At 65.1% G+C, this 10,051-nt stretch overlaps 1 protein-coding gene across 1 annotated transcript in view; it reads left to right on the forward strand.

The window, feature by feature from the left end:
- Nucleotides 1–10,051, forward strand: part of PITPNM2 (phosphatidylinositol transfer protein membrane associated 2) — a 35,878-nt gene that overhangs the window by 23,646 nt on the left and 2,181 nt on the right. The window contains exons 10-23 of the mRNA XM_024758468.1: nucleotides 15–262; nucleotides 611–800; nucleotides 939–1,058; nucleotides 1,633–1,838; nucleotides 2,369–2,547; nucleotides 3,910–4,080; nucleotides 5,815–5,979; nucleotides 7,662–7,810; nucleotides 8,157–8,273; nucleotides 8,596–8,712; nucleotides 8,832–8,980; nucleotides 9,074–9,223; nucleotides 9,607–9,790; nucleotides 9,875–10,003. Of these exons, the coding sequence (XP_024614236.1) occupies nucleotides 15–262; nucleotides 611–800; nucleotides 939–1,058; nucleotides 1,633–1,838; nucleotides 2,369–2,547; nucleotides 3,910–4,080; nucleotides 5,815–5,979; nucleotides 7,662–7,810; nucleotides 8,157–8,273; nucleotides 8,596–8,712; nucleotides 8,832–8,980; nucleotides 9,074–9,223; nucleotides 9,607–9,790; nucleotides 9,875–10,003 (2,274 nt within the window). The remainder of the gene's footprint in view (nucleotides 1–14; nucleotides 263–610; nucleotides 801–938; nucleotides 1,059–1,632; nucleotides 1,839–2,368; nucleotides 2,548–3,909; nucleotides 4,081–5,814; nucleotides 5,980–7,661; nucleotides 7,811–8,156; nucleotides 8,274–8,595; nucleotides 8,713–8,831; nucleotides 8,981–9,073; nucleotides 9,224–9,606; nucleotides 9,791–9,874; nucleotides 10,004–10,051) is intronic.

Consider the following 10,051-nt stretch of genomic DNA (forward strand, 5'->3'; position numbering starts at 1 on the left):
CCCCACCCGCACAGGACGAGGTCAGCCCGCCGCTGGCTGTGCCGCCCTCCAAGATCCACGCGTTGCTGCTGCTGCTGCACGGAGGCACCATCCTGGACACGGGCACCGGGGACCCCGGCTCCAAGCAGGGCGACACCAACACCATCGCCACCGTGTTCGACACCGTCATGCGCGTGCACTACCCCAGCGCCCTGGGCCACCTGGCCATCCGCCTGGTGCCCTGCCCGCCCATCTGCTCCGCTGCCTTCGCCCTCGTCTCCGAGTGAGTGCCCAGGCTGGCTGCCACCTGCCCTCCCCTGGCCCTGAGGGTCAGGAGACACATACGCAGATGGCTGAGCCTAGGGTCCTGGAGGGGCCGGGGCCCAGAGCTGAGCCTCAGTTTCTGCATCTGTAATGTGGGGATGCTGACCTGCCTCTGACATGCTGGCCTTACTCCCCGGCCCTGTTCCCCATGCCTGGCCTGGAAGCATCCCCACGAGGTTTGCCAAGCCAGGGCTGAGGCTCTCAGGGTGTCAGGCGGCTCCTGCTCTGATGCTCGGGTCAGGGAAGAGGGGCCCACGGGGCTGAGCTGAGGCCACCTGCTCTCTCCTGACCGGTCTCCCGCCCCCAGCCTCAGCCCCTACAGCCACGACGAAGGCTGTCTGTCCAGCAGCCAGGACCACATCCCCTTGGCCGCCCTGCCCCTGCTGGCAACCTCTTCGCCCCACTACCAGGAGGCCGTTGCCACAGTGATCCAGCGGGCCAACCTCGCCTACGGGGACTTCATCAAGTCCCAGGAGGGCGTGACCTTCAACGGGCAGGTGAGTTGTGGGGTGGGGGAAGGGAAGACAGAAACCCTGCAGGGTGGGCTGGCCTGGTGCTCCAGGCCAGGGCTCTCCCCAGCCAGCCTTGCAGCAAGCAGGGTGGGCTCTCAGGCTCCTGAGCCTCTCCCCCTCCAGGTCTGCCTGATCGGGGACTGCGTCGGGGGCATCCTGGCGTTCGATGCCTTATGCTCCAGCAACCAGACGGTGTCTGAGAGCCAGAGCAGCAGCCGCCGGGGCAGTGTGGCCAGTGCGCAGGTACTAGCTTCCCCCAGCCCCCGGAGCAGGGGGCCTCCAGGCTAAGGACTGTCACCCTCTGGCTCCAAACATCCCAGAGGCCTGTGGAAAAAGGGAAGGGCAGAGGTTGCTAATGCAGGTGCCCAAAGGCAGGGGGAGGATGCGTGGGACAGGTGAACAGCTGCAGCGCGGCTCAACCTAGGAGCACGGCAGCTTCAGCAGGCGGTGAAGCAGGGTCTGCACCGTGGGGAGCAGGCTCTGGTCCTGGGGGCTGGATCCTCTGAGCTTCCCAGTAGGAGAGAGCACCCAAGGTCCCTCTGCTGCAGACTAGCAAATGGCCTGGCAGGCCGGGCGAGGCAGCGGGATCAGTGGGAGATCAGCAAGGCCCACATGGGCAGGCCAGGCCAGGAGTGAAGGCTGTGGGGGACCGTGGGGCACAGAGGGACAGGGCTTTTCCCTCCCTGGCTTGGGTGAGAGGCCGCTGAGCAGTGGCCAGTGGGCCTGGAGTCAGGAGGGCAGACACGGCTTCCAGGACACTGAAGAGGGGGCCAGGCCAGTGACCACCGGGCAGTGAGCCTGCATGGGGCCGTTCCAGGACACTGACCTGCTGTCCCCGGGCACGACGGTCAACGCGGCACATGGCGGCACCCTGGAGAGCAGCCGGCACCTGAGCCGCAGCAACATCGACATCCCCCGAAGCAACGGCGCTGAGGACCCCAGACAGCAGCTGCCCCGCAAGAGGAGTGACTCGTCCACCTACGAGCTGGACACCATCCAGCAGCACCAGGCCTTCCTGTCCAGGTGGGTAGTGAGGCCCACCGCCAGGTGAGGTCGGGGACTCTAAGACAGAGGGACGGCTCAGAAGTGAGAACGTGGATAAGATCGTGCCGATGGCCCACGTGAGGGTGCTGGAGGCCCCCCCGGCCCTTGTCCTGCGATCCCCAGACTGGGCCACGGCTCTTCAGCTGGGAGAAGGTGCTTGTTGGGTACGGCTGTGGTCTCGTACATGCCTTGGGCCATCTTGAGTCAGAGGGAACAGATTGACCAGGGCTGGAAGTGGGGATGGCAGAATTAGGGAGCAGAACTGACCAGGGGCGGCGTGATCCCAGTCAGGGCTGTCCCAAAGGCGGTGGGCTCCCTAGAGAGGTTGGGACCTGCTGTCACCGGGAGGTGTCCCAGCAGGTGCTGGACAGCTGCACTCACAGGACCACAGAGGGACCAAGCCTCGTTTGGGCCTGATGACCCCTGAGGAGCCTCTTTCAGGAGGCTAAGGACAGGCCAGCCCCGAGAAGGGCTGTGGTGTGACCTCATTCATCCCCCGGCATCTGCAGCCTCCACGCCAGCGTGCTGAGGAATGAGCCCAGCTCCCGCCACTCAAGCAGCTCCACCATGCTGGACGGCACAGGGGCCGTGGGCAAGTTCGACTTCGAGATCGCTGACCTCTTCCTGTTCGGGTGCCCGCTGGGGCTGGTCCTGGCCTTGAGGAAGACCGTCATCCCCTCCCTGGATGGTGAGAGTCCCTGCAGGGGAGGAGTGAGGCGGGGGGGTGGGGGGGAGGAGTGGGCATGAGCTGGGCAGAGGGTCTCAGTGGACCCCTGTCATGAGGCCATGGCCACCTCCCAGGCCCCTTCCTCCTCTTTTCTGCACCCCCCACCAAGGACCCATTGCTCTCCTTTGCTCCAGCTTCAGCAGCTCAGTCCCTGGCCCCATTTCCCAGCACGCTCTTTCATTTAATCTCCAAGGCACCTCTGGGAGCTGAGGTCCAGAGATGGAAGGGGCTGCCCCAGGATCAGATGGGGCCAGACCCAGTCTCCCAGGCCCAAAGTCTTCCCATAAGGAAGAGATGTGAAACCAGGCACCCCCAAAGTCTCCTCGATCGGGTGGCCTCCCAGCCCCAGAGGGACCACAGCCACGCTGCTCCAGGTTCCTCCTCATGGCTACACACACAGGGAGACAGAACCTGTGGGCTAAGCAGCCGTCAGAGCAGCAGTCCCTGCCCAGTGACCCTGGGATCAACGAGTGTGGTCCAGGGAGAAGTGCCATCCTACAGGAGCTGTGCAGGGGCCCCAGCGGGAAACTGAGGCTCAGAGAGGCAGGCGTAGACACTTGCCCAAGAGCAAGTAAACAGTGGCTTCGGTATGAGCGCACAGCTCAGAGACACTGATGTTAGGGCAACGTCATCTGTAAGGGTGAAAAAACAGAACCAACCTAAATGGGATGCGAGCTGGTTAAATCAATCGCGGCACAGCCATACAATGGAATACCCCGCCGCAGTTAAAAAGAATGGGGCGGAACTGGAGTGCTGATACGAAAGACTCCCATTTATTGTGTTAAATGAAAATAAAGCATAGATTATGTTCCTATTTGTATGTATTTTTTAAAGTGAGATATATGTTACTGATAGTTTATAATGACGTTCACGTGATCTTCCCATCAACTGTGAGATGTTCGAAAGCACAGCCCCATCGCACAGCCTAGAGACATTTCTAATAGCGGATAGCTCTACCCGGCTCAGGCCGCGCATGCGCGTGAGGCTCCCAAAAGTTGCAGGTGGGGCGCCAGCCCCGGGGCTCTGGGGAGAAAGGGGACCCTCCGTTATATGTCTTTTATCATATATATTTCTGTACTTAAAAACAAAATTTTTTAACCACCGTCATTATAACTTTTTCAATTAAAACAAATTTGGTTAATAAAGGGACAGTGGCCCAAACAGAATCCCAAATTTGATAGAGACAGACTTTCGGGTTTCTCTGTATCCCCAACCCCGTCCCGTCGCACTGCACCCAATCCCAGCCTGCTCTAGGCCCCGCCTCCTGAGGGCGGAGCTAGCTCCAGGCTCTGCGATTCCCGCCCCCCCAACTCCGCCCCCCAGTTTTCCAGCTGCGGCCCGCCTGCCAGCAAGTCTACAACCTCTTCCACCCCGCCGACCCGTCGGCCTCGCGCCTGGAGCCGCTGCTGGAGCGGCGATTCCACGCCCTGCCGCCTCTCAGCATCCCCCGCTACCAGCGCTACCCGCTGGGGGACGGCTGCTCGACGCTGCTGGGTGAGAGCCCCATGGGCCCCCGGCCTTCGGGGAGGGTGGGACTTGTGCCCTCTCCTTGGGTGCCCCAGGCCGGGGCTGGCCCTGCCGTGCGGGGAGGGGCGTCCTGCACTGAACACCTTGGAAGCGGGTCACCTGGTGTAGGTGCGGTGCATTAGCCCCACCCACCCCAGGGAGGTAGGAGGGAGACAGCCATCGCTCCCCGCCCCACCGCCCTGCCAAGGCGGACCTGAGGGCCCCTGGCTGAGTCCCGGCCATTGTCCTGCCCAGTGAAGGGACCCCGTGGCAGACAGCTCCGGAGCCTCCAGGTCACGTAGCCTGAAGCTGGGGTGCAGGAGCATGAGAGGGGGTTGCCCGGGACCCACTCTCGCCCCCTGGGAACGGCCCGTCCCACCTGCCCCTGTGTCCTAGTCCTGTCACGTCCTGGCTCTTGAGGAGCGGCGCGTGTCTGTGTCACGTGCACACAAGTGTCTATTCTTGTGTCCCCTCTTCTCTCCCCATATGCCTCCAGTCCAGACCGTGCAAAGAAACCCCCAGCTGGTCCTGGAGGGCGGCCCCCTGGTCCCCCTCCCTCACAGGGATGGCTTCCTGGAGACCAGTATCCCCGTTCTCGCAGTCACCTGGCGAGACGGGCCCCACCCCAGCCCGAGCTCTGCTGAGTGTGTGTAACCCCCCTGCTTGTGGTGGCGTCTGCTTCACCGGCTGACCGCTGGTCCTCAGGGACCCCCGTGCCCTCCTTGGCCACCCGGAATTTGTGGAGCTGTGGTGGCGAGAAGCAGAGACCAGGCAGGACAGGCCCTGGGAGCAGGCTTGGTGCCCCCTCTCTGGACACTAGGCAGAGCAGGGAGGGGACCCAAAGCAGAGGAGGCGCACGAGCCCAGAGAGGGGAGCAGCTGCCTCAGGGTCACCCAGCACAGGTGTCAGTCCGAGGGTTCTCTCCCCTGTTTGTGAGGCTAGCAGAAGGAGTTGGGGTGAGGCCTTGAGCCCGCTGGGACCCACCTGACCCCCAGTAGAAGACTTCGGTCCTGGCGAGGGCTTGGATTCTCAAGGCCCCACTCCCTCTTCCTGAGGAGGTCCAGGCATCTCCTGCACCCCGTCTAGATATGGGTCCTGTAGCCGAGCCCCGTTCTGAGGCTGGACCCAGGTGAGCCTGGCTCGAGCCCTCAGCCCCTGCCTTTGTCCCCAGATGCCCATTCAGGGCTGGCTCGATGTGACCCGTGTGTGAGGCACATGCAGGGGGTGTTGCCTCATTCTCAGTCCTCAGCGCTGGGCATCCCTGGCAAGCTGCCCCAGGCCCCTGTTGTTAGCGCCCCCAAAGCCAGCTGCCACGGGCTGTGGGTCAGGCCAGGCCAGGCCGAGCCCCAGAGGCCAAGATGGCTGGACTGGAAGGGTGGCCGTGGCCAGTGTGGGGCATGAGCCCGGCCACCTTGCCTCCCTGCCCACTGTGTCTGTATTGGTCCATCTGTCCACCCCTGCCCCAGCGCTCCCTTCTCTCTGCCTCAGCTCTGGGCCCTGAGCAGGCTGGCCCTGGCACGCTTGGGCCCATCCTCTCTGCCAGCTGTGCTCAGATACCCCTGCTCCTCTGCAGCTGGACGTGTCGGCCTTGTCTGGCACAGCGGCCGCTCCGGTTGCCCCAGCCCCAGCACATGCTGGACGCCCCCTCCCACTGCTCGGGGGGGAGGGCCGGGCTGGGCGAGGCCTCCTTACCCGCGGTCTCTGGTCCCTGTCCGCCTGCAGCAGATGCACTCCAGGCCCACAACGCGGTCTTCCAAGAGCACGCGGCCCCCTCCTCGCCTGGCACAGCCCCCACTGCCCGAGGTTTCCGCCGGGCCAGCGAGATCAGCATCGCCAGCCAGGTGTCGGGCATGGCTGAGAGCTACACGGCGTCCAACATTGCCCAGAGTGAGTGCAGCAGTGCCGGGGCCTGCCCTCCCCGTCACAGCAAGGGGGCTGTGCCTTGTCGCAGCCAGTCTCAATGGCGGCCACTGTGCCCGTCCCCCAGAGGACAGCTTGCAGCGTCTGGAGGCAACCGGGGTGGGCGCCACTGGCATCTGGTGGGTGGAGACCAGCAGTGCTGCTCAACACTGTGCGGTGCCCAGGACGGCCCCGTGGCGGAGAGTGATCCAGCCCCCGTGTCCACAGAGGGCTCTGCGAGGAAGGAACGTTGAAAGGGGCGGCCCTGGGGCAGGGCATGGGGGGGCAGGTGCAGGTGGTGGGAGATGGGTGGTGCTGTCTCAGCTGGGGGGGGGTGGGTCTGGGAGGAGGGGTCCTAGCCCCAGGCGGGCAGGTGCTCCTTGAAGGAGAAAGCTGGGGGGCCCATTTCTGGAGAAGCTGCAGCGGTGGCCGAGGGGAGCCAGGGAGGCGAGGTCTCCTGTGCCAGCCCCTCCTGCCGCCGCAGGGGGCAAAGTCACCCACAGCCTCCTTCGCTCCTGCCCATCTCAGAAGCTTCTCAGCAGCTGGTAGCGGAGTCCGGGTCAGCCCCGCACACACTCCCCCGGGGCCAGCGGCCCCCTGCCACATGACTGGCTCCCAGGCTGCCTGTCAGAGCAGGGCTCCGGGGCTAAGGCCGGCGTGGGTGTCCTCCTGGCCCGCGGGGGCAGTGGTGGCCCCAGCAGGGCTGAGCCTGTGCACCGCTTAGCCACAGCCCCAGCGTCAGGTGCCCGTCCCTGCTTGCCCTCCCCCACTACCGCCCACCGCCCTGGGCCAGCAGGCGAGCCCCAGCCTGGGGAGGGCCCCCGCCTCCCCGACTTGGACATCAGAGGAGGTCCCGGGCGTCACAGCCCTCCATGCACACACGTCCACCTTCTCTAACTGGGGTCACGCTCTGTTTCCAGGCACGCCTCACCCCCTGGGCCCTGCTGAGGCCTAGCGGGGAGCTGGCGGCTTGGTCTGGGAGCACCCAGACTTCCGGGGAGGAAGCAGGAGCAGCGGGGGGTTGGGGGGGCGGCTGGATGGAGGCCGGGTGAGGGCTGGGGGTTGCTGGTCAGGCAAGCTGCAGGCGGAGAGCAGGGCCACCCCGAGCCTAACCAGGTGCACCTCCTGCGTGCAGTCACCCAGGAGGCTTTTGCAAACCTGGGCGGTCCCCGAGCCTGGAGGGGGAGCCGGCTTCACGCGCAGGCTGTGTAGACTGAAGGCCCTCACTAAACACCCTGCCTGCCAGGTGCTGAGGACAGCAGGCCTTGCCTTGGGGCCCAGGAATCGTGACTCCATCTCTGCAAAGCCTCGCACATCCTTGAGGCCTGCGGGGGCAGACGGGGTCCAGGAGAAGCCTGGAGAGGGCAGTGATAAGGCCCAAGGCGGGGGGTCGACAGGACCAGGGCCAGGGAGTCCTGCCTCCGGACTGGGCTTGTCCCCTCGCCCTGTATGTCCACATCCTCCCGGCTGAGCCACAGTCCCCCACCTCCCCCTCCTCGGGCGCCCTGGCTGCTTGCTGCTCCCGTCGCCGAGTGTGGGAGAAGGAGACTTGCTTTGGTTGCAGCCCTTCTCTCTGGTCAGAGGAGGGTCTTGCCTTTGGGCTGTGCCCGGCCTGAGGGGCCAGGTAAGCCCCTGGGGCCCAGCCCAGTCACAGCCCCTCCTCTTGGCAGTTGCGGCGAAGTGGTGGGGTCAGAAGCGGATCGACTACGCCCTGTACTGCCCCGACGCCCTGACGGCCTTCCCCACCGTGGCCCTGCCCCACCTCTTCCACGCCAGCTACTGGGAGTCCACGGATGTGGTCTCCTTCCTGCTGAGACAGGTACCCAGGGTCCCCCTGACGGGCACACCTGCACCTCTCAGGAGGCCCGACTGACACCGCTGCTGAGGTGGCCCCATTTCATAGATGAGGACGGTGGGGAGCCCCACTTTCTGGCCCCAGCAGACGCCACAGCCAGCAGGATGGAGGAAGCCGTGGGGATGTTGAGATGGGGTGAATGGATGTGCACCCTAACAGGCCAGAGAGCAGACTGCAGTGGGGTCAAATAGTGCCCCCCGCCAAGCCCTCCCATGGGTAGCGTGGCCCCTAGGGCCGCTGGCCTCTCCCCTCCAGAACAGGAAGCCCCAGGCTCGAGCCTGCCCCAGGGCCTCCCTCTGTCCCCTGCCAGGTCATGAGGCACGACAGCTCCAGCATCTTGGAACTGGACGGCAAGGAGGTCTCGGTGTTCACCCCGTCAAAGCCGAGAGAGAAGTGGCAGCGCAAGAGGACCCACGTGAAGCTGCGGGTGAGGGATCCTCAGTGCCCAGGTCCCACAGCTGTCGTCCTATCGAATCCGCGCGAGAAGACCCCATTTTACAGATGAGGAAACTGAGTCACAGAGAAGTGTGCTGTCTTACTTAATCCTCACAGTCTGGGGTTGGAGCTGTTACCCCATTTACAGATGGGGACCAGCGCCAAGGCCACGTAGCTCAGTGGCTGAGCTGAGTCATCAGGCTTTGCGCCCGTACTCACGCCCCAGGCCCGTGGGAAGCTTGAGCTGAGCCCAGGAGGCCCCAGCCGCCCCTCCATCCCCAGCCCTGACCCAGCTTTGCTTCTCCTCCCCCCAGAACGTGACAGCCAATCACCGGATCAATGATGCGGTCGCCAACGAGGATGGCCCTCAGGTCCTGACAGGCCGGTTCATGTATGGGCCCCTGGACATGGTCACCCTGACCGGGGAGAAGGTAAAGACACAGGGAGCCCACGGGAGCCCCCCACCTCGCCTCCCTCTGGCTGGGGGGTGGGAAGTGGGGGTGGGGAGGCCAAGGGCGCAGCCCAGCCATGACCAGCCTCCCGGCTCCAGGTGGACGTGCACATCATGATGCAGCCGCCCTCGGGTGAGTGGCTGTACCTGGACACGCTGGTGACCAACAGCAGCGGGCGCGTCTCCTACACCATCCCCGAGGCCCACCGCCTGGGCGTGGGTGTCTACCCCGTCAAGATGGTGGTCAGGTATGAGCTCCAAGGAGTGAGCAGGCCGGGTCAGCCTCGTCCGGGGCGGGAGGAAGGAGCCCTGGTGGGTTCTGATGAGCTGCCCCCTCCCAGGGGAGACCACACGTTTGCCGACAGCTACATCACCGTGCTGCCCAAGGGCACGGAGTTCGTGGTCTTCAGCATCGACGGCTCCTTCGCCGCCAGCGTGTCCATCATGGGCAGCGACCCCAAAGTGCGGGCCGGGGCCGTGGACGTGGTGCGGTGAGCACTCCGAGCAGCAGCGGGTGGGCTCGGAGGCAGGCAGCTCCACGGCCAGACGGCGGAGGGCCCTGGGTGCCAGAGCTGGGACATGGGGCAGGGACCCCGCAGCTGGGTCACACCTCCCAGCTGTAACCTCTTGCTGTTGATGCCTCAGTTCCCTTACCTGGGGAGCGGGGCTGCTTCTAACAAGACCAGTTACACCTGCTGCAGGGGGCGGGGGTGGGGGCCGCGAGCACCGCGCTGCTGTCAGTCCGGCTGCTGCTGCCATTGTCGGCCCCTGACCCGAGAGGTGCTCTTTAGTGGCCCCCGTGGGGACTGGCTGGGCAGCCCAGGAGGGAGAACGGTGCATCCGTGGGACACCCAGGCCTGCCCCTCGCCCCCAGGCACTGGCAGGACCTGGGCTACCTCATCATCTATGTGACGGGCCGGCCTGACATGCAGAAGCAGCGGGTGGTGGCATGGCTGGCCCAGCACAACTTCCCTCACGGCGTGGTGTCCTTCTGTGACGGCCTGGTGCACGACCCGCTGAGGCACAAGGCCAACTTCCTGAAGCTGCTCGTCTCTGAGGTGGGTCCCGGCTAGAAGGGAGTGGGGTGGGGACGGGCGGAAGGGCCGAGCCCGCGCCCACGCCCACGCCCGTCTGACCCACAGCTGCACCTGCGCGTGCACGCGGCCTACGGCTCCACCAAGGACGTGGCGGTCTACAGCTCCATCAGCCTGTCCCCCATGCAGATCTACATCGTGGGCCGGCCCACCAAGAAGCTGCAGCAGCAGTGCCAGGTGAGCAGACGCGTCATGGCTGGCTGGCGGGCGGGCGGGCGGGCAGCC

The sequence above is a fragment of the Neophocaena asiaeorientalis genome, unplaced genomic scaffold (genome assembly GCF_003031525.2).
Source record: "Neophocaena asiaeorientalis asiaeorientalis breed wild unplaced genomic scaffold, Neophocaena_asiaeorientalis_V1.1 scaffold77, whole genome shotgun sequence".
Lineage (NCBI taxonomy): Eukaryota > Metazoa > Chordata > Mammalia > Artiodactyla > Phocoenidae > Neophocaena > Neophocaena asiaeorientalis.